This window comes from Equus caballus, chromosome 11 (genome assembly GCF_041296265.1).
Source record: "Equus caballus isolate H_3958 breed thoroughbred chromosome 11, TB-T2T, whole genome shotgun sequence".
NCBI classification, from domain to species: domain Eukaryota; kingdom Metazoa; phylum Chordata; class Mammalia; order Perissodactyla; family Equidae; genus Equus; species Equus caballus.
Genome location: NC_091694.1, coordinates 13,983,682 through 14,008,894, shown reverse-complemented (window position 1 = coordinate 14,008,894; position 25,213 = coordinate 13,983,682). Strand labels below are relative to the sequence as shown.

Sequence of the window (25,213 nt, the reverse complement as noted above, 5' to 3'; positions counted from 1 at the left end):
CAGCGTGGGATCTTCATAAATGTTTGTCAAATGACTATTGGATGGATGGATGGATGGATGGACAGACAGATGGACTGAAAGAACAAGGAGACAGAAGCTCAAATAACTTACTCCGCCAGATGATCCAAAGGACATTTCTATGTGGTTTAAGGCCACAGAAACATAAGAAACGGCAGCTGGGGCAGATCAGGACAGCTGGGACCAATGGCCACTTTGCCTGGAGGTGCTGAGGACACCCTAGGAGGGCACCTTTGTTGTCCCTGCAATCAAGTTCAAAAGGAAGCAGGCTCCTGAGATCTGACATTTTCTGTGGACACCCTTCAAAGTAGATATGCCGCACTCAGCTAATCGAGAGTTGTTTGTATTTTACCCGTCTAGACGGATCAGTTTTCACTTGTCCCAAATGACTGCTCTTCTCCCAAGAAGGATCAGAACCTAACTAGAGAGAGGAAAACACCTCCTGGAGGCGGGCCTCATTCAGAGCTGGGGCCAGCGCACACCTGGGTAGGGGCCAAATAAATCCTCTTTGGCAATGTGCTGGTCTAATTTTGAGCGCAGGCTTAATTAGGCTGAGAAGCGGCCCTGGGTGTTTGATCTAAAGATACTATGAAAAGGAAGGTGCCACTCAATTGGTCCCAACGTCTTTACGCCACTTCATCTCCCTCCCTGCGCTGCCATTCAACCTGGACCCTCTGTTGCTTCAGCCTGGCTGCCCCCAATTCCATTCTGCGAGCCAAAGATGGGCCTCTGCCTCTGCCCAGGGCACCCAGAACTCTTCCATCTTCAAAACCAGTGATGGCGTCACTCTGACCTCTGCTTCCGTCATCACATCTCCTTCTCTGGCTCTCCCCCCTCCCCCTTTCCTTTATGTGAAAGATTACATTGGGTCCACCCAGATGATCCAGGAAAATCTCCCCACCTCAAGACCCTTAATTTAATCACATCCACAAAGTCCCTTTTGCCATGTAAGGTGACACAGTCACAGGTTCCAGGGATCAGGACTTGGACATCTTTGGGGGCCGTTATTCTGCCCACTACAGGAACCGATTTACAATTCACTTGATTTTCTCTGGCATCACCTTGCAGCTCAGGTGCAGGGGTGGGGAAGATGGAAGGTGAGATTGAAGGAGGATTGGGGCTTTTCTGGGAGGGAAAAGCTAGAAGGAAAAGGGGCCCAAGGAACTGAGGGCATCAGGACGGGTTAAGTGATACTTGCCATGTCTGCGCTGGTTAGGGTGACCCTGCAACCAGGCAGGTTGATCAATTGGGAGAAAATGGAGAGGCCAAGGCCCTGAAGGGATGGCGAGGTTGGAGAACAGGTGTAGGGATGCTAAAGGGGTGAAGTAATTGGGAGCATTGGAAGCTGTGGTCAGAGAGGAGGAAGATGGCCCTGAAGATTACAGTGGGGAACAGTCAGGGGTGATGACAAACGCCAAGCTGGAGATGAAGGTCAATGCAGGTGAGAAGTTCAGATGGCCAGGGGAGGTGAGAAGTTCAGATGGCCAGGGGAGGTGAGAAGTTCAGATGGCCACGGGAGGTGAGAAGGCAGGAGAACTGTGAGGCCAGGGAGTCAGAGTGGTTGGCCCCGTGGATGTTGATGTGGCTCACTTTGATGGTGGCAGGACTTGGGGCACAGAGGAGGGCTTTGAGCCAGAGGTGAAGTCTCTGACGAATGTGAAGGAGTGGCCAGGAAGGAGTTCGGGAGATGACAGTGATGAGAAAGGGTTCAGGATGGTCTACCCAGCCCTCAGAGAAGGCTTTTCCCCAGGAGGGTGGAGGAGTAATGGTTTGGAGGGGTCAGCATCCCCCAGCGCTCCCCTCTCCTGCAATTTGAAGTCCAAGGACACGAGTTCATAACCTCTCTGATCGCAGACTTCTGCTCCTGAGGCTGCCCCGGCAGTTTTGTTGGAAGCTGCAAATTTAAAAATATCTTTGTCAGGTGTATCTGCCCCAGTCTCCCTCTGGATCCTCTGGATCCCGAGGTCCCTCAGATCTCCTTTCTCCCTCTCCAGCCCCACACCTCTTGGGACTGAGTATGGGGCTGGGCAGCCAGGAGGTCGTATTGGGAACCTGGGCGGGGAACCCCTGCAGGAGAATGGACAGCTTTCACCAGGAGGAACAGAGGAAGGAGTGTCCTTGGGGGAGAGGAAGCTTTCATTTACCCAGGAGGTGGAGGGAGACCTCAGAAAGGAGATTTGAAGATGGGGGTAGTTCCAGAGAGGCAGTGGAGATGGAGCATGGAAGGGAGGGCTGGCGATTGGAGAAGCTTAGAGCCATGGAGGGTTCTGGAGAGACGAGGGGGCAGACTGTGTCTTCCAAAAATGGCCACAGCAGTATTTCCACTTCCACGTCTTCTTCCAGCAAGAGGTGGAGTCTATTTCGTCTCCCCTAGAACTCAGGCGGGCTTTTGAGTGTTCTAACCCTTACAGTACAGTGGAAGGAGACGCTGTGTGACTTCCGAGACCTCCACCTTTGTCTCTTACTCTGAGGACATTTGCCCTCGGACCCAGACAACATGCTGTGAGGAACCGCGGGCCATACAGAGAAGCCACGTGTAGACATTCAGGCTGAAAACTGCAGCTGAGGTCTTTGCCAATAGCCACCATCAACCACCAGACTTGAGCAAATGAGCTTCTAGATGATTCCAGCCCCTGGCCATCGAGTCTTCCAGCCAAGGCCTCAGCCACTGACCATCCTGACTGTGTCTCTGTCAAGTAGAGATAAGAATCTGTGACCATATTTAATGCCACTAAGTTTGAGTGTAATTTGTTACACAGCCCTGTGAACTGATGCTCTCGGTGACAGGAAGGAATTATATTTTGTGTAGCTGAGAATGGCTAAATGTGAGGCCTGGTGGAATGAAGCAGCCCCAGCCTTCCAGGAGGAACACAGGATGAAGCTGCTGACTAGCCCCTGGGCAGGAAGAGGGGAGGGGAGGGGAGGCTGCTATCCCCACAGCCCCGGCACCCGGGTGTGTACGCAGACAAGATCCTGGCTGTGTTTGGGGGTGGACAAAGAGCCTGATCTTTTAATCAGCTGCTAGGAGAAAGCTGGACTGGAAGTTCATAGTGAGAAGTCACAGATCTTCAGCAAATGCATCCTGAGGATCTCAGCATCGGCCCCATTCAGGCGCCATTAAGATCTGGGGAGCAAATTAGCCACGTCCAGCAGTAGGACGCTGGTTAGATAAACGGTGATATCTCTGTTTTATGCAGGCATGAAAGATTATGTTTTTGAGGAATATTTAAAGCCATGGGAAGATTCTCCTGATGAGAAACAGAGAACAGAGCAGGGGATGAAGCCACACCCCTGCATACGTTTGGGTGCACTGAAATGTTAACTATGCTTCTGTCTTGGGTAGTGGAATTTTGCCTGATATTGTTTTCTTCTTTAACTTTTCTGTATTTTTCAGATTTTTTTTTTTTAAGATTTTATTTTTTCCTTTTTCTCTCCAAAGCCCCTCCAGTACATAGTTGTATATTCTTTGTTGTGGGTCCTTCTAATTGTGGTATGTGGGACGCTGCCTCAGCGTGGTCTGATGAGCAGTGCCATGTCCGCGCCCAGGATTCGAACCAACGAAACACTGGACCGCCTGCAGCGGAGCGCACGAACTCAACCACTCGGCCACGGGGCCAGCCCCTTTTCAGATTTTTTTTTAGGTAAAATATATTACTCTAGAATTAGGAAAACAAAGTATTGGTTTTTTTTTTTTTTTTTAAGCACCTGGCTATTGCAACTTAATCTGTAGATTCGGGAGATCCCACAGAGGTTAATGTATCTCCCAGAATACTCATCAGGGGCCAGAGGTCAGGACATAGGTCTCTGCAAGCCCCTCTCCTGCCGTTGTAAGCATAAGGAGGTGGGTTTGTTACCCTCTGTGAGCACAGACTTCTGTTCCTGAGGTTGCACCGGCTGTTTTGTTGGAAGCTGCAAATTTTAAACCATCTGTACCAGGTGTATCTGCCCCGATCCCCCTCTGGATTCTAAGGTCCCTGAGCAGCCCTCCCATCCCCCGCCTGCCCCTCATCTCTAGGGCTGGGCAGCCAGGGGTACTATATTAGGAACCAGTGCAGGGAGCTGAGGTCACGTGGCTGGGTCTGAGCTCCCTGCTGGGAGGCCTCCCCCACTCCCCATGCCCATCTGCTTCCCCTCACCCCAGGCCTCTCTTCTTTGCTCATTCCACACTAGGGACCCAGAACAAGACCCTACCCAAGAAGCTCGGCTCCCAGGGCGCCCGACAGTGGTCAGGACTAGGCTCTTGAACCTGCATGGAACTGGAAACGCCCCAGTAGGGTTTGGGGGCCTCCAGAGCCTGCAAAGAAAGCAGCAGCTATGTGGCAGCCTTGACCACCACCACCCCTCAGCCCAGGGCCACTGAGGGTAGGAACGAATGGGCCTCAGCCAGAGCAGCAGCTGAGGCAGGAGCCCTCTCCCGGGGTTGGGGACACCGCCTGGCACCTGGATCGGCTGAACAGGTTTCTCCCAAATCTCAGTGCAGTGTGCATGGATACCATGAGACTCTCTACTTGCAAGATCACCCACTCTCTCTCTTCTCCATTGGCCCACTGGATGTCAATGCCAGGGGCAGCTTAGAAGCTTGTGTTGAGGATGACAGAGCCCCCATAGCATGGGCCTCTGAATCTCTGAATGACTGTGTGGAGCAGAGTGCCCCCCCCAACGCCCCAGCTGATTGCATTTCCCATGAATGAGAAATAAACTCTGCTGTGTTAAGCCAGTCTGTGTTTGGGGCTGTTGGTCATGCTGTTAGCTACTCTAAGCAACACAAGTGAAGCACAGAATGGGGACTACTGGCCTGTCCATCTTCCAGCCCATCTGTGAAAAGGCACCTTGACAGCACCAACCAGAAGTTTCAAACCAGCCAGGGGTGCTGGGGAGGTGGACAGTGACCCAGATAAACGCCAGAGCAAATGGCCTTGACCAGCACAGAATCCACCCTCCCTTATTCTGTTCCGGGAGGGTCCACAGTGTCCCCCAGACTCAGGGACACTGTTTACCCTAAGTGCCCACCAAGACTTGAGGGGAACTCTACCCCTCCCCCCACATCAAGAAGAAAACATTTTAAAAATGTTTTTATTTAATTAAAAAAACACAGAACTAACAACCCGAAACCAGTAGTAGGTACAGGATTCACAGGTGCTTAACTGGCAAAACACACAAGGGCTGGTTGGAGAGGGTGGTGGGTTGGGAGGATGGTGAGGAGGTGGGTGCAGGCCACCACATCTCCCCGCGGTGGGCACAAGGTCTCAGACCGACAGCCGGCAGGGAGGCAGCTCTGCCCCCTCCCCTGGGCAAGTCCCGGCTGGGATGTGGCGAGAAGGAGGGGGTGAAGCAGAGACGAGGTCCTGGAGCCTAGCGTGGCGGTGGGGAGAAAGGCTGTGAAGACCAGGCGGTCTGAGGTTGTTCTGCTCCCTGCTCTTCGGCCCCTCTTTGTCACTTCTTTCTACTCTTTCTTGGTCCCTAGAGTGGGCCCCGTGTTCTCTGCCTGGGACTGGGCAAGAGGTAGGATTCATTGGAACACAGCTTTCTCCATGAAATGATAGAAACTTCTGGGGCGGCAGGTGGGAAAGTGGCTTATAAGGAAGAAACAGCAAGGCTGCCTTGCTTTTGGAAGTGACACAAGAAGTCTCGGGGCCTTGCTGGCTGATAGGTCCCCAGATTTCTCCCCCTTCCTTCTAGCCTGGTGGGATGCTATCATGGTGTGGAGGGGGTGAGAGGGGTGGGGGGTGGGGCAGGAGGGGGTGAGAGGGGTAGGGGGCCCACCGCAGGGGCAGGCCACGAGCCCTGACACTCCAGCACTCACCGCTGTACATGCTTGGACAAACCACCGCACGAAGCGAACCTGGACGGGAGGAAAGGGTTTCGAGCAAGCACGAAGGGCCTGGCCCTGGGCGCCTCAGCTCGCCGGCACACGGGGCAGCCGGCTGGAGGCGGGACATGTGGAGATGTCCTTGCTGGGGGTGAAGGAGGATGGAGATGACCGTGAGCCGGAAATGAACTCCCAGGGGCCAAGGCCACCCAGGGGCCCGTGAGCAGGTGGCTGAGGTAAGAATTTGCTTGTCACTTCTAAGTACGACAGCTACCGGGATCACAGACGACTGCTCAAGACTGGCTTACCAAGTCTCAAAAAGTAAGAAAGGATTTGTCTTTAGAAAGCGCGTGTTTTATATAAAAGAGGGTAAGTTCCACGTTCCAGAGAGTTTCTCTTCTGACCCCGGACACGCTTCCTGTTTGCCTGGGTGGTGGCGGGGCGGCGGGGGGGGGGGTGGGGGAGCTGGAAAAATGTCAAACATGGAACCTGCCTCCTCGGTTCCAGAGTCCTCAGGTGTCCCTCTTGAGAGTGAGGAGGAAGACAAACACAGCTTTTCATCCAGACTCCTCCGCTAAGCCCTTTCAGGTGGTGGCAGAATGAATTCCAGTAATTGGAGTGGGGGGAGGCGTTGCTGCTACTTCGTAAGACGAGGAAATGAATGGAACTTGCTCTCCTGGCATTTATTTGCAGTAAATCATGGTGAGGAACCACCTAGGAAATGGATGTTTGTTCTGATTTTTTGGTCGCTGTTCACCCTCGGTCTCCCTTTCTTGTACAAAAGTTCAGGCTTCTGTAGCCAAACACCAGTGGGGTGGGGTGGGGTCTGTCCCCCCCGACCCCCCGAGGAGGGACGGGCTGCTCCTCAGGCCAGTGGGTAGGGACACAGCAAGAGGCCACATGGCCACCTTTCCTCTGACTCCTACTTCCGGACTTTCAAGTACAGTCAGTGCCCTTTCTGTGTGAGGCGGAAACTTCCAGAAGCAGATAGGAAAGCCAGCAACAGACTCCGGCCTTTACCTCATGCCCAGGCCAGCCAAGGCCTCCCCCAGTGTGGGTTCTTCCACCCGCCTCGGTCTCCTCAGGCTGAGGGAAGCCGGCCCCAGGACAGCACAAAGGCCAAGCACCAGCTGGCTGCAGGACTTTCTGCTCAGGATGACTGTTATTTCCACAACAGGCCACTGCCAGAGAGAGAGAGACAGACAGACAGACAGACAGAGAGGAAGGGGGCGAGCTTCAGCTTCCTCGTTTCTGGCTCACGGACACAGGAACCTCAGGTGAAAAAGCAGCTGACTAGTGTCCAAAGGCCCCTGTGTGCCTGGTGGCCCAGGCCCGGGATAGAGGGGAGGCCCTGAGAGCCCAGCCTTCTGGCAACATCTGTTTCCAAGAGGGGATAATGGCTCAATTTTGTTTCCCAGGTTGGTCGAGGCTGTGCAGCCTCAGGAGAGCTCTTGGGCTTCCTGGGGGACTTCAGAACCCCTGGGGCCCCAAAACACCCTTTGTGGGGACAAAGTCAGCCTTCCACTCCTGATTCCTGTCTCCTGGTGCTTCGCTCTAAGCCAGCCTGGGACACTTTCTCGAGACCAGGGAGGGTTGGGTTTGGCTTCAGTCCACTGTTGGCCCGCCTACAGGGTCAGAGGCCCTCCTGTGGGATGCAAACAGCCATCCTTGGGAGAGAGGGGCGCTCACACGGGGGTCGTCCGCCGGTTCAGCATGCTGACGTGCAGGCCTTCCTTCAGGTCCTGCTGGAAGAAGTCATGCACCTGCAGGAAGCTGGCCTCCTGGTCGGGGCTGTAGCTGGCGGCCGTGGTCACCTTGAGGGGCTCCCTGGACAGCGTGTACATGGACAGCTCGCCCATGGGGATGGCCCCGGTGATCTTCAGGCCCACCGGAGACGTGTCCCTGGAGGGCGAGGCCTCGGTGGACCTGGAGCTGGACCTTGAGCGCCGTCGCCGGTACCTGTAGCTCGGCATCCTAGCGTAGGGAGACGAGGAGGGAGCCTTAAGGAACTCCCGTTTGGTCTTAAATCTCAACTCTTTATTTTTCTCAATGTAAATGTTTACAGCCAGGACGCCCACGGTCTCGGCCACAATGAAAGACAGGGCTCCGAAGTAAAAAGACCAGCCGTAGTTGTAATGGTTTTTTTTGTCTTCGTCGCGCTTGTCGCTTGGGTCGCCGGTGTTGCTGGAAATGTAGACGATGATGCCTATGATGTTACTGAGGCCTGAGAGGGAAGCAGGAGGGGGCAAGAGGGAGAGAGGCAGAGGTTAGACCCAGAGTGGGACAGGGGACAGGCGGGCGGAGGAGGGGCTGGCGGCCACTCCCCCCTTTGAAGGGTATTGCTTTATTCTGGTTGCTAACTTTTCTTTTAGTAATTAACTTTGAACGGGTAATAAAGTACACAGTTCAGATGAGGTACACAAGAAGACACAGGCTCTGAGCTACGCAGTTCCCCTCCTGAAGGCGGCTACTAGGAATTTCTTTCTTCTGTCTTTCTTATGTCCAGTCTTGCTCGCTCGCTTTCTCTCACACACACACATGCACGCATACACATATATCTATTTTTTTTCTTTGCACAATACTCTGTCCCCTTGCCTTTTCACTTAATGGTCCATCTGAGAGACGGCTGTGTATCAGCAAAGGAGGAGCTGTCTCTGTCTTTCTAACTGCACGAGGCGCCCACTGCATGGACATCTAGCCAGGCCTCTGCTGTGCACACTGAGGTGGCTTCCAGTCCTCTGCTATGACAGATTTGCCACCGACATCCTTGAGTCCACAGCATTCCATGAGTACAACTGTGGGATGAATTCCTTGAAGTGAAACTGCTGTTTCACTGGGTACGTGCGTTGAAAAACTGAAAAATAAACTTTTATTTCAGAGAGCTCCTTCCTAACTCCCCCCACGCCCTGGTTTCTCCTATTAACATCTTACAATACGGAGTTCCTTTGTTACAACCGGGAAACCCACCTGGTCCATTTCCACTCACCCCCCTCTAGACTTTACTCAGATTTCACTGGGGTTTCCACTCATGTCCTTTTTCTGTTCCAGGATCCATCCAGGGCACCATGTTGCGTTTAGGGTTTTGAGTTCTGACTCACCGCCCAAGCGCCCTCCACAGGGGCACAAACTGTCTCAGCAGCCTATAATTCATATTATCAAACTTCTGGATCTTTGCCAACCTGGGAGGTGAAACACAGCCACCGGCGGCTGTGTGTATTTGATTTTCTCTTCTTACAGGTGAGGTTGAGCAGGGCTGAGCTGCCTGGGTTTGAATCCTGGTTTTACCCACTATCAGCTGTGGAACTTTGGGAAAATTACTCACCTCTCTGTGCCTCAGTATCTTCATGTGCAAAATGGGAGGTGCAGTGGCACGCATTTCACAGGGTAGATGTGAGGATTAAATGAGCTAATAGAGACCAAGCGCTTATAACAGTGCCCGGCACCCAGTGAGCGAGCTTTAACTTCTATGATAGTCTCCCATGTTGTATTGTGAGGCTACGCACTGCCCATGTCCTTTGTCCGTTTTTCTACTGCACCGATCGCAGTGTGGATGGGTTAGAACATTTCCTGCTAAGGGGACCAGAGATCCTGCCTGAGTTGTAGGTTTTGACTCCTTGCCCTCCTGCTGTGTTCCAGGAGAGGCTTCACTGACACGGCTTTTACTCTAACGGTTTACTTCCTTTGTACCCTTCTTTCTCGTCCCTTCTCTCCCTGCCTCCCTAGCTTTGTCTTTCCTTCCCCGCCCCGTATTCAGCACAAGTCATAAGAATGCTCCTTAGACCATGACCCACCTAATCACATTTTCCCAGAGAAGTTATTGTGTCTTCTTCTGACTCTCCCAGCCTTCAAACAGAACCTCTTCTGAGGCTCCGAGTATTTTCCACCTAGAATTCCGGTTTTTTTTAAAGATTTTATTTTATTTTTTATTTTTCCTTCTTCTTCCCAAATCCCCCCAGTACATAGTCATATATTTTAGTTGTGGATCCTTCTAGTTGTGCCCTGTGTGACGCCGCCTCAGCGTGGCCTGATGAGTGGTGCTAGGTCCACACCCAGGATCTGAACCAGCGAAACCCTGGGCTGCTGCAGCGGAGCCCTTGAACTTAACTGCTTGGCCATGGGGCCGGCCTCCCACCTAGAATTCTTTATGAGTGGGTCTTACCTCCCTGCTGGGGTTGGACTGGGCGGGGGCCTACACATGACCCTGGCCTGCAGCAGCCTCAGCCCACGATCAAAGCTCCATGAAGCGAGAAATAAACAGAAACAAGTGAACATCCCCTTGTTTGCCTGCCGTCATTGCTTCTTGTTGCCGCCGCATCCTCTCCTCTAAGGACGGACTCTTGTTTTTAGCTGAGTGGGCTCCACAGCCCCTCTGGTGACCTGGAGTGTCTGGATATGCTTTTGAAATGGTCCCTTGGGGGAACACGCAGCTGCAGGGGGCACCTTGCTGTGGAGGCTGATAGCCCTAGGTGCAGCCTGTGTCTTTGCCACCTGACTGCCTCCTCAGGGGCTGGGTGAGGCGGTGGTGCTCACAGAGTAGCTGGCACAGCGGCTGGCTGGTGTCAGCCTGAGTCTTCTTTCCCTTCCTCGGGATAGGGAAGGTGACAGTGTTTAAATGCCACAGCAGGGACTTCTTTAATGATTCACCCCTTGAGAAATCTGACTGCTTGAAGGAGGAGAGAGAATGGGGTGTGTCCCCGCCCTCTCACCTCTGCCTCTGTTCTGGGAGGAAAGAAGGGAAGGGACGGGGACTTCGCCAGGAACGAGGTTGGTGCTTCTTCAGAAGGAGACCCTAAACACAGGCCCCCTTCCCAGTGTACACACACACACACTGCACGTGTTCACACACACCACACTCCCCAGACACACGTGAACACTGCACACGTACATACACGCTACACTTCTCAGACACACACACACTCCTGACACAGCTGCATCCTCCTCAGATACACACGTATTTATTGCCCTGGAGGGAAACAAGGGCTGAAGTGATGAGAAGAAGCACAAGAACTGGACCCCGGAGCCCCGGCTCTGCTGACCTGGCTCTGAGATTTCAAACCAGTCCCCTAACTGCTTTGGCTGTCAGTGTCACGATGTAAACAGCGGTCGTCTTCCCTCTCCAGGAGAAACCACGAGAAGACGAGATGCGGATGAGGATGACCAGTGGGCACCCATGTGGGTCCGGCACCACGAGAGGCCCTTCCCCATCCTTGGCCAAGGAGGCACGGCCACCACCGTTAGTGGAATTCTCTTTATCACCATCACGGTACCACTGGACTGCTTTAGGATGCGAGACCACGCACAGAGAGGGGGCAGGGCCTGGTCGGAGCTCAGGCCACCCCCCCCACAGTGCTCCACCTCCCTAGTCTGGTACAAGAAAGAAGACACTTTGAAAGAAAAACCACTGTTAGGATGGTGCAAGGAGCTATGATAAGAATTTAGGAAGGAATTGCCAAGCTTCCTAACATTTCTTGCATTTATTTACTGGAAGGAGGCCTAAGAATCAGGCGGCTCTTGTTTCTCCTGACAGGGACCCCCGAACTCCATGGGTGCTGCCCGGAGCCTCAGGGTGCTACCAGCTGAGCTTTGCCAGGGTTGGCAACCTCTCCACCCTCCCCCAGCGACTCAGGCCAGAAAACCCGGGTTTTCCGCCAGACTGTGTAAATCATCTACCAGCCACTAACCCTCTGTGAGACCCACTTCCAGCCTGGATTTCTTCCACTTCTGCAGCGGCTAGACACGCACTGAACTGTCTCCATCGAGCCTCAGAGGGGCGATGGTGTGAAGCCATTTTGGACCCATTAGGCAGGGGGTACGTTACTGTCACCCAAGGCTCCGTGGGTTTTCACTGGGTCGCAGTGGGGGTAGCTCTGAGGTGCTGCTGTCCGCCTCTCGGCCGGGAGAGTCAGGCGGTCAGGATGGGCAGGCATCCCTAGCCCTTTGGCTCCCCCTGCCCCTGCACACTGGCCTTCTCTGCTTCCTCTGCATCCCTTCACCCTCTCTTTACCTCATCAAATCCTTCCGTGGGTCCCTCTGGGTACCTCCCGGACCCCTGACTCAGCCAGGCTCCCTCTTACAAGCGTGTAGGGCACCAGCACTGCCTCCTTGTGGCACTTTGCACGCCTGGACTTAATTACGTTTTTCAATTGAGGTGAAATTCACCTAACATAAAATTAACCCTTTGAAGTGGACAATTCAGTGGTATTTAGTGCTTTCACAAGGCTGTGCAACCACCACTCCATCTAGTTCCAACATTTTTGTCACCCCAAAAGGAGACCCCGTACCCGTTAAGCAGTTGCTCCCCACTCCCCACTGCCACACGCCTGGACTTTTGAAGTTAATCATGCATGGCAATTTTACGCTCTGCCCCCGCACCAGGACGCACGCTCTGGGCAGCGGGGACCAGGGTGGGCAGCTCACCTGCAGCCACAAAGAGGATGCCGGCACTGAGGATGATGTTGTTCTTGCGGCTGTAGAACCTCCCGGCGCCGATGCAGAGCCCGCCGAGCAGCAGCAGGATGGTGCTGAGGATGGGGAAGACGCTGGAGGCACGCACGATGCCTGGGTGGGGCAGGAGAGCAGCAGAGAGGGCGGTGAGGCCCCTGTCCTCCTGGGCATGCCGCGAGCCCCGAAGCTCCAGGCCCTTCCCCAGACTTTGAAGATTCCCATCAGGCCCCGGAGACCCATGGTCGTGGCCCAGGCCTACGGGGACTCCCCCCAGATGCCAAGCAGCCTTTAGCCATATCTGCGCAAGCCTTGCTTAGGGTCTCCCTGGGTGTGGGTCACACTTCTGCCAGCCAGAAGAGAAGAGGGCCCCTTGGTGGCACCAGGGAGGCCATAGTAACAGCCATGAAAACACTGAGCCGCCTCCCATTTGGATGACACCTCATGGCCCACTGAGCCCTTTCGTGGACACCTCCTCCATGAAGCCTCTGGAAGGCTGGGAAGTGGCGTCCGTGAGAGGCAGCTCTGAGGGGTGGTTGAGGACACAGGCTTTGGCATTGTGGGGGTCTGGTGCAGGCCCTGCTTTGACATGCTGGCTGTGTGGCCTTGGTCAAGTCACTTGACCTCTCTAAAACTGAGTTTCCCCATCGGTGGAGCACAGTTCCTAATAGTACCTACGTCCTACAGTTGGTTTTGTACATATAAGGGGCTTAGCACAGGGCCTGGCCACAGCACGCACTTCCAAAGTGACAGCCTTTATCTCCATCATCATCATCATTGTTATTGCCACCAGGTGACAGATGAGGACGTGGAGGCTCAGGACCTCCTGAGGTCACAGATGAGGTGGCTGGACAGAGTGGGACATGTGTGGACTGTGGCGTCCAACAGAGCTAGACTTGCCCTTTTGCTCTGCCCCTGACCAGCGGGGTGCCCAGGGCAGTTCACTTCCGGCCACCTCAGTCCCCTCTTTTACAACGTGGGGCGAGCAGGAGTACCTTCCCGCAGGTAAGGTGCCCCGAAAGCTATGTCAAGTCCTAACCGCCGGTGCCCAGGAACGGGACCTCATTGGGCAAAAACATCTTTGTGGATGCGACTAGGATAAGGATCTTGAGATGACACCATCTTAGATGAGGGTGGACCCTAAATCCCAGGACATTCCCCATAAGGGAAGAGCAAAATATGCAAGCAGGAGAGGACACACAGGGGAGAAGGCGCGTGAAGACGGGGGCAGAGACAGGAGGGAGGCAGCCCCAGGTTGAGGAGTGCTGGAGCCACCAGAAGCTGGGAGAGGCAAGGCCAGGTCCCCTGCTTGAGGCCATGGGGGGAGCACGGCCCTGCCAACCCCTCCCTGAAGACGCAAGGCCTCCACACCGTGAGCATAGACATCCGTGGTTTGCAGCCTCCCAGCTCGTGGTGCTTTGTGGCAGTCACCCTGGGAAAGAAGACCCCACCTGCGGGGCTGCTGTGAGAATCTGATGGGATAAGGCACAGAAACACTCAGCAGGGGCTTTGGGCATGTGCTCCCCGTTCCTTAGCATCGGGCTAGGAGGAAGGGCAGGAGGAAGGGGAGGGGCACGTGAGGAGGAGCCCTGAGCTCAGCCTTCCCAATGCGCCTGCAGGTCTCCCAGCCCAGCAGAAATCCCGGCTACGTGGACCCTTGGTGGCCCTGGCAGGGGACAGTGAGTGGGGAATGCTGGCAGGCGCCAACCTCCTGAGCCAGCTGAGCCCTTTTGCGGCCTTTCAGCCTCTGAAGGCGGCGTTTGTCTCCTTTTTTGTAAGCCCCCCAGTGTGTGCCCCTGCTTCACAGAGAGGGGTTTGTTTGGGGCATTAAATGAAGCTCTTCTCTCAGGCTCCCCCTCCTCCTCCCTGTGCCTTCTTGCAGCCGCAGGCTCTGGGAGGCGGTTTCCTGTGGGCTTCTGAAACGTGCCTCTGAGCTGTGCCGGCCACAAACGCCGGGATCAGGTCCCCTCGATGCCCCGGCTCTATGGACGGGTCAGAGGGGCCGGAGAGAAGGGAGCCCAGTGCCTCTAAGGTCACTGAGGCTGGGCCTGGCTCAGAGCCACCCATCCTGCCCAGATCAGTCACGTGAGCACCTGTCCTTTGCCACATGGGCTCATTCTGGAGCTCTGGATGTGTGGACAGCAGCCGGGGCTCACCCAGCAAACAAGCGCAGGGCTGAGCTCCACCAGTGGCGCAGGCTGGGGCTTGCACAGAGCTGAGGGACGAGTGGGGCTGACGTCCAGCCCCTGCCCTGTGGCCAAATCAAGCCGTGGTGAGCATCTGCCTCTGCCCAGAGGATGGGCACCTCTTTTTAACTCACCCTCAGGCACACCGTGGACTCCCAGCAGCCCGGACACCAGCACTCTGAGGCTTAGCACAGAAATCATGCACCTAACCAGAAATGCAGAATCTGGAAAAGAGGCGCCAGGCCCAGAGCAAGATGAGCGGAAACCCCTGGGGGCAGTGGGCAGGTGGAAGAGAAACGACAGGCAGGGTACGGAGTGGTGACCCCCTCCTGTGGATCTATGCATCTGGCGGGGATCTACACATATGGTGGGGTCCTCATTAGAGCCCAGAGGCCATCAGGAAACCCTGCGACAATGACATAACTCAACACAAGCCCGGTTTCTCTAGAAGGCTTCAGAATGCACAGCTGGAGGGTTGACTGCTCTTGAGTTGCTGCAGATGGGTGTGAGAAGCGCAGCTGGTGGCTGGCGCCCCATGCCTGGACAGCTGAGCTGCCACTCCAACAGGCTCTCCCACAGGCAGGCCTCCATGGAACCTTCTGTGACCTTCTCCACCAGAATGTCAGCAGCAGGAGGGCAGAGCTCTGCTTTGTTCGCTGCTGCATCCCACGTGCCTAATACAGCGCCCAGCGCATAGTAGGCCCACAGTAATTTTTTGTTAAATGAGTGAATAAACATGAATTCTCAGGAACCCTCGTCTCCTGCAGACATCAGGCCCCAGAGCGCGCTCTCCTGTGCTTCTACATATTCTCAGGATCAACCGTCTCAACAGAGACCAGAGGACCGAATACTGGGGAACACAGGCCAGATGGCCATGGTGACCGCGACCTCGGCCTGTCCGTCTGGCTCCAAGCTCACAGGTACCCGCACTCTGGAGCTCAGTTTCAGGGCCAATTCTCCCTGCTTCTGCAGCCTCTCAGTGGAAAAACACCTCCTTGTTGGCGAGTTGGCTCTGCCCTGCACCCCAATTCCACCGGCACCTGTGGATCACAGGTCCCAAAGCCCTCACCCCTCTCTCCTTCAGATGTCTCTGGGCTTGTTCATGAACCTGGCTGGTCTCCCCACAGCCTACGCTGGAGCAGAACATTTCATTCCCAGACGAGCTTGAACTGCTGTTGCACTGTCTCCACCATTTTATTGGGGAAAATCGCTGCCGGGGCCCTTCCGGCCCTCACGCCCTCCCCTGGGCACTGCTGCTGGGGTTTCAGGACAGCAGGAGCGGAAGCTGGGTGGATGAGAGCACGGCACACTCTGGGTTCACCTCTCCGGACTCTCGCTCCATCTCTCTCCATCCTGCTCTGGGCCCCGGGAGGTCGCCACCATGGACCGATCGCCTGCTCCCTTGACTCGGCTTTGGGAGGAGAATTCAGGCTTCCTTCCTGCGGGCTGCAGATGAGAGGGCTGCATTCCTTTACAAGGGCCATAGCTCCTGCCAGGCTCCCCTGTCCATAGGGCTCCCCTCCTCCAGGTTCCCATACCTGCCTCCCTCACCTGTTCAGGCCTCAGCGTGTAAGGGCTCCTGCTGCAGCCAGCACGGTGTGCTCACCATCCTTGCCAGTTGCCCTTAACCTTGCCCACACCTTTGTAAAAAGTCCTTCACCACACGCCCTTCATTCGCCCTGTCTGAAGATACCATCTGCCTCCTGCTGGGACCTCAGGAAGCCACATGGTCTGACCTCTGGGCTGATGCACCATGAGGCCAATCCAGAAAGAGATCCCAGAACTCTGGGGACCATGGTGGGGACAAAGGCAGGGGAGTAAAGAGGAAGAGGCAGCATCAATGTCCATAACCTCAGGCAAGTTCAAGAGGAGAATGGTTTGTTTCTCCAGTGCCTCCTGCCTCAGTCCCAGGGTTAGTAAGTGTGGAAAATACGCCCCCAGAGCCTCAAGAACCGCCTGCTTGTCCTGCTTGGAACAGAGAAGGGCAGGTTCAGAGTCAGGGCTGATTTTCAGTTGAGCCATCCCCACTGGGCTATGTACCATGGGCCACCCTAGAAGGCTGTGCAGGACACGCACTGTACAACTTGAAAGGTGTCATTTATACCACAGTCTAGGCAAGTGGCATCACTTCCGTTGTGCAGTGTGCAACCTGCACAACCATTTGTGGTGGTCCTATGGGACATCATTTGCTTGGTTCAGTGCTGGTCCCCTGAAAGCAGAAAGAGACGGCAGGAGGAAGAGGAGAGAGGGGAAGGCTGGGAGGCAGATCTGGCCAAATTATGGCAGGGTCTGTGCCTGGCCAGAGCAGCCTGACACTGCCACATATTCCATGGGAACTACACGCTGTTCTATTTCACCAGATGACTCAGAACCCAAATCCTTTCTCTTAGAAAAAAATGATCCATAAGCAGGTGCAGAGTGAATTGTGCTCCCTCTGAGGACACTGGTATCGATTCTCCATAAATGAAGCCAGGCCTGAGCCCCTGGGGAAGCAGCTGTGAGCAGCTCTGTGTGTGCCTTGGCTAATGTGGAGGGGAAAGCGATTTTGAAACGGTGCTGTTGTCCCCATTCCCAGGCTTCTTCCCTGGCTGCTGCCGCATCCTTCCTCCCAGGGAGGTACTCACAGGCCCAGGGATGAGATCTGGATTTAGGGCATGGGGCTGGCTTTGTCCTCTGGGGCTGAGTGTGCACTGTGACTTCCGGGCTCCAGTCAGGGGGCCAGCCCAGCCACAGGACCCGGGCGGGGGCCGGGGCTCCAGGGGCCGCTCATGGGCAGAGATGGCGGCTCTACTAGTTGGTGCTGCAAATGCTGAAGGCCCACATATCAGAGGCTGCTTCTGCCACCCTCCTTGCCTTTTTCCACAGGCTGTCTGGCAGTGCACCAGGCTATCTTAGTGCGCAGCTTAATCTCATTTTTCAAGAACAGAGCTGAGTGTGTATGGAGTTGGGTGGGCAGGTCCAGTGTGGGCAGGGCTTGGGGTGCACACCCCCCAAGGATGCTCACCCGCACAAGCCTGTGTCCTGAACCCCTTTGTCCCCGGCCCAGCGGCGGCAGTCAGCTCCCCCAAAGCTGGCCACGCCCAGCAGCCCTGGAGACTGGACGCCCACACCCACATCTGCTCTTCCCAGGCCTCAGTCTGCCCAGACTTGGGCCTAGCAGCCCAAGCTCCCCTGGGACACCCAGCATGACATGGCGGCGTTGAACAAACCTCCATCCTCTGAACTAACAATTGCTGAATCAGAAAGGGAGTGACAAGAGCAGCCACGAAAAGCAGCCCCCTCCACCCCCACAGGGCCCATCTTCCCTCCAGCTGCCTCCTCGCCCTCTGCCCCCCTCGGCATGCAAAGGAAGCCAAGGATTCTTGACACTCACGAAGGAGATACTCCGAGCTGTCATGGTCATAATCATTGTCCTCTGGGAAGTGATTGATCCGGAAGCAGTGCCCTTTATAGATCCCTGGAGGCAACGAGAGGAAAAGAATGCTGTAAATGTTCCACGGGCTCACGCGTCCATTCATTCTAGACTCGGTTACTGCGTGCGCCAGGCTCTGGGCACCCTGGCACTGCTCAGGTGTCGCTGGTCTGGTGGGGGGTCGGGCACACACACAGAGAACGTCCACACAGTTTCCCAAAGGTGACCATGTCCTTTATGGTCCCCGTCTGGACACCCGAGAGGGAGAAAGGACACACTATCAATAATATGCAGGGAAAAGAGGCATCAAGGAGCAGTGGCCTGGCAAGCGGGACCGGCAAGCCCCCTACCCAAGGGGCCTGCGGAGCCACGTCTTGAAAGACAACGAAGAATTTGCCACTGGGAACAGGAGGGGGCCTTCTGGGTAGAGGAGGAAGCCGTGAAAAGGCAGGGCTGAGCAGGGAGCCTCGTGTGTCTGGAGAGCGGTGGGAAGCTCGATGCAGCGGGAGCTTAGAAGGACATGTGTCGGGGGCGGGGCTGGGGCTGAAGAGGGGGCTGGAGGCCGTATGGGGGGCTGTGGGTCAGCTAAGTCAGGACAGAATCTGCCCCCGTGGTGTCTGTCTGTGTCTTGTCCTCTCTCTCAACCACAGTTATGGCGAATCCCTCCGAAGGTACACGCCTGACTGCAATAATTGACATGATTCCAATCCCTTCACTCAGTGTGATGGAAGGAAGAGAACATGGAGCAAGAGAAACTTCCGGAAAGGCCCAGACCGTTTCCTGCCTGGTTTCCCCTCCCCACTCTGAGAAGTAGCCGTCACAGGGTGGGAGACTGAGGTTCAGTAACTGCAGGAGGACAGGCCAGTCTTCCCTTCCAGAATCTTCCATCTAGCTCTCCCAGCCCCTGCTCCCCCTGCATGTGGGAATGCCCAGAACTGGACATGGGCGGACAGGGGTGGCGCACGGGGTGTCAGGAGCGGCCCTGCCAGCCAACATGCCCAGCCCCCGCCCACCCCGAGGTCAGCCCTCCCGGTCCTGCAAGGAGTTCGTCTCAACACCCCCGCAGGGCCGGGGCGGAGGCTGTTTCCAACTGGGGCCGATTTTGTTCTGCAGCTGCTGCCTCGCTGGCCTCCTGCAGTCCAGCCTGACCTCTGGGTCAGGAGCACAATGTCGGAAGCAGAGCCCGTGTCAGACCAGCATCCTTCTCTCGGGACTTCAATGGGAGAGGGCTCTGACAAGCCCGGGGCACACTGCTCCTCCACCTGTTCCCCCGCTGCCTCCCCGAGCTGTCCCCTCTGCCGGGCTCCTTAGCTGCTGCCTCCAGAGAGCTGGGGGGCTGGGTAAGGATCCCTGCTTCCTGAGGGCCCACAGGCCTCGAGGGCCACTGGTGGATGGCTGGGCTTGGTCAGGGATGGTGGGAGACAGAGGGAGGGTCTCAGAGGTGATGTTTTGAATGGGACACGCTTTGACAGTGCTCTCTGTGCCAGGTCAGGCATGAAGAACTTAGTCAGCCCCCTCAGTCTCCTCGTCTGTGGACTGGGGATACCCCCAGGCCTTATCCCCTGGGGATCTCAGGAGAATCGCACAAGACAAGACTTGAAAGGTGCTGATGGTTCTTGGCCTGTGATGGCTCAGGGGAGGTTCATTGCTATTGGATCTAGAAATCACCCATCTTCTGCGTGAGTCCTTGCTCTTTCGTGAGTGGCTGAGTCGGTGGAGAAGCACAAGTGTTTGTGAGCGAGAAAAAAGAGCAGCCGGTGTCAGGAGGGCTGGAGGTGGGGGACACGGAGGCCAGAGTGAGCCAGCCACGGCCACCCCTCACTCCTGGCTCCCACACCCCAGATTTAAGATGCATGTAGAGATACAGAGCAGGCGTTTTCCGTGTGGGTGGAGCTCTCTGACATTCCTCACCCCCCCACCCTTGCACCCTTTTTTGGGCTACTTTATGCATCTAAACAAAATCACCAAGTCACACCTGCTTGTTAGAACAAGTCAAACCGTAAGAAGTTGAAAAAGCAAAAGTAAACAATCTCTCTCTTCAGACTTGTTTTCTAGCAGTCAGCGGTCTCTTTACTCAGTTTCCCCCATGCTGACATCTTGCAAAGCTATATTCACAGCCAGGACACTGACATTGCTACAGTCAAGACACAGAACATTCCACCCTGCCAAGGATCCCTCATGCTGCCCTTTTATGGCCACACCCACCTCTCCCTGATCCCCAGCCCCTCTTTGACCCACAGCAACCACTAAGATGTTCTCCATTTGTACAGTTTTGTCATTTCAAGAATGTTCTAGAAATAGCATCATATAGCATAACCTTTTGGGATTGGCTCTTTTCACTCAGCATAATTCTCTTCACATCCATCCCAGTTGACATATGTATCAACAGTTCGCTCCTTTTTATTGCAGAGTAATATTCCATGGCATGGATGTACCACAGTTTATAACACCTGGATTGTTTCCAGCTGTTATATTCATGGTTTCCAGCTATTTCTAATAATGCTGCTATAAACATTCATGTACAGGTTTTTGGGTGAACCTAAGTTTTCATTTCTCTGGGATGAATGCCCAGGGGGCATTACTGGGTCATATGAGAGCTGCATGCTTAGTTTCATAAGTGGCTGCTAAACTGGTTTCGAGGATGGCTGTCCCCCTGTTTTTAAAATAGAATTATACACTCACTCTGTAACCTGCTTTTGTCATCTAGCAATACTTACAAACATCTCTCCTGGTCAATACCTATAGATTTTACTTTAAAAAAAACCCTTTTGCTTATTTTTAATAAAAAATAATGAGTTGATACCAATCAAAAGTTGCTGAAAATCCTGGAAGGGAACAGCATAGGGACCAGGGGAATAAAGCTTGCTCCAACACTGATGATGCTCAAAGAAAAATAGCTTCGGCAGAAATGAGGAAGCCATATATTTATATATTCAATCAAAAACAAAGCTCGGGTTTGGAAACATTAGCTTGCATACAGATACGTTTGCTCCAAATGCTCCTCCAATAGATTTTGCTAACCTTTACTCTAAATTAGGGTGTCATTTTCTGTTTGATAGAAATAAAACTGTCCCAACATATTAACTCACCTTTTAACACACTCTTTTTATGGCTGCATAACCATCCACAGTTATGGTTTATCAATTCACCTATACCACAGAAATAGACACTGCCCTTTCTGGGGGTGGTATATACACATGAGGGATCCCACCGCATGGAATTATGCGCAAAGATACACATGCACTCGGCAGCCACTCTTCCACTGACTCCTCTCCCTTCCTTTCTTCTCTCCCTTCCTCCTCCTACACCAGGCTCTTCTGCACAGACTGAAGGAAAGGGCCTTGCTGTGGGTTGAACTGTGTCCCCCCAAAGGATACGTTGAAGTCCTAACCCCTGGCACCTGTGAATGTGACCCTATTTGGAAAGAGGGTCTTGAAGATGCATTCCAGTTCAGATGGGGTCATACCGGATTAGGGTGGGCCCTAAATCCAATGACTCGCATCCTTACAAGGAGAGGGAAATGTGGAGACAGACACACACGGGGGAGGAGGCCATGTGAAGACAGCGGCAGAGACTGGAGTGACGCATCTGCAAGTCAAGGATGCCAAGCATCGCCGGCAGGCACCAAAAGTAATAGGCGGCAAGGAAGGATTCTACCCAGAGTCAGAGACAGTGTGGCCCTGCTGACACCTTGATTTTGGACTTCTGGCCTCCAGAACTGTGAGAGAATAAATTTATGTCGTTCTAAGCCACCTGGTTTGTGATAATTTGTTATGGCAGCCCTAGCAAACGAACAGACACGTGTGAGAGGTAATCAACGTGCCCCATTCACGTGTCGCTGGAGTCCAGCCTTGCAGGAAGGCAAACCGACGTGTTAGGCCTTCCTGCTCCTCTGTTAGCTCCAGGCGCCCATGGGCGACATCTAAGAAGCCATGTTGACTGGGAATCTGCAAAAGCATCTTCTTGTTGAGTGTGCTGCAATGAAACTCATGCAATCTCTCAGATCCAGGCTTCCAGGCAGCTTCGCCAGTCATCTGGTGCAGGTCCCCACCAGGGGCCGAATCCTCTTCCAGGTACCTCCTATTTGAGGACTGCCAGTGGTGGGGACCTCACCATCTCCTAAGGCACTCCATTTTCAAACAGCTTTAAGTTCCTGAAAGGTCACCTGCCTCTACAACACTCCACCCACAGGTGCTACTTACAATCCCGGGGAATTAAAAAAACCCTTTATGTGCCAACCCTTCAAATCACTGACGAGAGGAATCGTGTCTATGGATGGAAGCACAAGCTACTTTTCCAACTGTCCAGGATTTGCAGGTGAGCCCAAAGCTGAGGACAAGAGGTGACCTACAAGCGGCCAACAGCTGGGGCCAGGCTTTTCCCCTGGCCATCTTATTAACAGGCAGGAAGCCTGGCCCCACTCTCCCATCGACCTTACCCCCACCCCCAGTCTAAAGAAGTGGGCACTGTGGAGGAGGAGGGCAGGAGTTTTCTTTGGCACATGGACAGTGAAAGAGATTGCTTCCTGCCCCTAGAGTTAAGAATTTGGGTATTTCCCCTAAATGAATGTCCCCTCTAGGTCAAATATCTTCAGTTCCTTCAGCTATTTCTTTATTGATGGTTCCAAGATCCTTCTCCAGCCTAGCTCCCTTCTCTGGGTCAGCTCCCAGCTCTAGGTGCCCAGAAGCACAGCACCCACCACCTAACTCAATGGTCCAGGTGGGTCTGAGCAGCCCAGAGCACGGAGGCGCTGCCCCCTCCTCTCCTCTGGACCCCGTGCTTCTGTTAATGGGACCTGGTGTTCTGTTGACTCAGTCTCCCAGGATTTTTTCCCAGGAGGTGCCTCACCTCCCCCAACCTGTTTTTGTCGAGTGGAGTGTTTAGTCCTAAGGACTTCACATTTATCCCTGTCAAATTTAATTTTGTTAGCATTGGCCTAAGGCATTTAATAGGGAGAAAATTAATGGCTGATGTGAGAAATAAGAGAGAAAGCTATTTCCAATCCACTTTACATGTGTTTTCTCTCCGTGAATGGGCCATTTGCTGTGTTATCTATTATGTGATATTTAGGGCAGTTAATTTTGAGATCCTGGACCGGCCAACCGGCAGGAATGCTGAGGCACTCTGGGGTCGCTGGCCTCTGCCCCCAGAGACATCATGGCCCTCTCTTTCCTGAGGGTCAGGAAGCCACCTCTGTAAAGAGACTTGTTAGTCAGGGGCCCCAGGCGAGTTATTTCTTCCTCTAGCCCCCCCGGCTCCAAGATTATAGGACGATTATGTGGAAAAAAGGTACAGCAGCGTGTGCATATGTTAACATATCCATTCCTCTAGATACATCATCAACCACTTTGTTAAAGGTGTTTCTGTAGGCATAGGAAAAGAAATATCCCAACATGTGTCCACTGTTTTATTTCTGAGTGACAGTGTTATGAGTGAATTAAAATTTTCTTCTTTACATTTTTTTCTGAATTTTCTCCAATGTCTGAAAATGAACCAATAAAGCTTATTAAAAGAAAGAAAAGACACCAAATCTTTGATTCTAAGTGAAAATGTGGTGGTGCATCTGAAATGACCACAGATCCTCTCACGGTGAGCGGGGTGAGCTGTGGTGGAGGGAGGGTGGGCGGGCGGCATTTTAGCCTCTGGTGGGTGAATCCCCCTCTGGGCTGTGATGGTCTTGACCTGGGGTTATGCCCCTATAGACAGTGAGGGTGACCAACCCCCAGGACTCGGGGTTATGGGGACATAGGACTTTCAGTGCTAAAACTAGGAAAGTTCCAGGCGACCAGTATGAGCCGGTCACCCTCTGAGTCATTTCAGGGCTGCTGGCATCTGACATAAATCTCCATAGTGGGCCACCTCAGAGGTCTGTCGTAATTAAGGGAATTCTGGAGAAAAGAATGTTAGAAGGTGACTTAAGAATAACGTTGATCTTTTGTGTAATCCTTTCTGCTTGCAAAGCATTTTCATCAGCACGACTTCATTTAATCCTCACAAACACCCAAAGCAGCAACAGACACCCTCTGCCCCACCTCATACTTCTCTGCCCACCTTTTACTCCAGCCACTCATCGATGCAGCAACCAGCTCCATGCAGGCGTCACCTGCCGATGCCTCGATTCAGCTGCACCAATTATTTCTTGCTATTTGCCCACGGCCCTGGGCAGGCTGCCCTGGGGAACTGCACTGCACACATGCATGAGGAATTGGAAGTTTGAAGGACTAGGACCCCCCATAGTAACCTTTGAGCAGGAGGATGGGAGCTGGTGGATAAATGTTTCCATCTTCCATCCCCTGGGTCCATTTTACCTGCTGCCAGGTGGGTTCCAGCAGGACCAAGCCAAGCGATGATCAACTCTGGGACGCCCCTTGCACTGGCTTTGCCTCTATCTCAGTTTCACTGTCTCCAGCCTCCCCTGTGCCCGCTCCCTAGGATGGCCACCCAAGACACAGCACCTGCATGCAAGCCCTGGGCCCAGGCTAAGATGAAAGCTAATGTGCTGGGCCCATCCGATGCATCAGCCCACTTCATCTTTGTAACAACACTCCTTTGACGATGGAAGAAAGAGGCTTAGACATGTTGACAGACATACTTTCACAAGCCCCACTACCGAGGCCCCACTCCAAACGACTAGGCATTCTACCTGATGCCCTGAAGGAAAGTCTTCTTTGCCCCATTTTAAAGAAGAGGCTCAGGGGACACCGGGAGTGCACACGGCAGAGTCGCAGCTCCTGGAATCCAGCTTGCTGATGTCTCTTCAAGGGTTTTTCCCACACCACCCTTCCAAGAATCCTCTGTGAATGCAGGAAAGGGTTCTACCGCAGGGCGGGCTGCTGGTCCTCCTCCCCGAGACAGATCAGGAAGTGAAACCAGAGAGCAACCAAGAGCGCGGGGGCAGCTTCAAGAGAACGGCTTCCTGACAGTGACGCAGGAGGCGACGGCGTCTCCAGGCCTCGGAAAATGCCACTGTGGATCGACGGGGTCCGATGGAGCCGCGGAGAAGGAGGCCCAGGGTGGCAAGGCCCCTCTCAGCTCCAGGACGGGATGGGTGTGAATATACATCAAAAGGGGGAGGCAGGAGAGGGTGCTGTCAGGCTTTTCCTGTTCATTCCTGCATCCTTCATTCCCCCACAGGATTCATACTGCGCACACACTTCTGTGCCAGGAATGTTCCAGGTGCTGGACCCACAGGTCTGAGTCAGGCAACATCCTTGCCCCCACGGAGCAAGCTCCCACTCAGGGGGAACTGACAACACAGGAAGATAAGATAAATGACTCTCAGTACCATTTCAGGGGGCTACACACGGTGGAAGGCAGGGGAAGGGACCTGAAGCACTTTAGATGAGG

The 25,213-nt window shown here is 54.1% G+C and overlaps 1 protein-coding gene across 3 annotated transcripts in view; it reads right to left on the bottom strand.

Annotated features, from left to right (window-relative positions):
• Window positions 1–5,075: 5,075 nt before the first annotated feature.
• The window catches only part of CACNG4 (calcium voltage-gated channel auxiliary subunit gamma 4), a 60,561-nt gene continuing 40,423 nt past the window's right edge, over window positions 5,076–25,213 (bottom strand). For 2 of the 3 annotated variants that reach the window (XM_070226044.1, XM_023652182.2), the window contains 3 exons: window positions 17,828–17,911; window positions 12,245–12,385; window positions 5,076–8,051 (listed from right to left, as the gene is read on the bottom strand). In XM_070226044.1, coding sequence (XP_070082145.1) covers window positions 7,513–8,051; window positions 12,245–12,385; window positions 17,828–17,911 — 764 coding nt within the window. In that variant the 3' untranslated portion in view covers window positions 5,076–7,512. Of the gene's footprint in view, window positions 8,052–12,244; window positions 12,386–17,827; window positions 17,912–24,509; window positions 24,720–25,213 lie in introns of those variants that run through there. The other variant, XM_070226045.1, reaches the window with a different exon arrangement.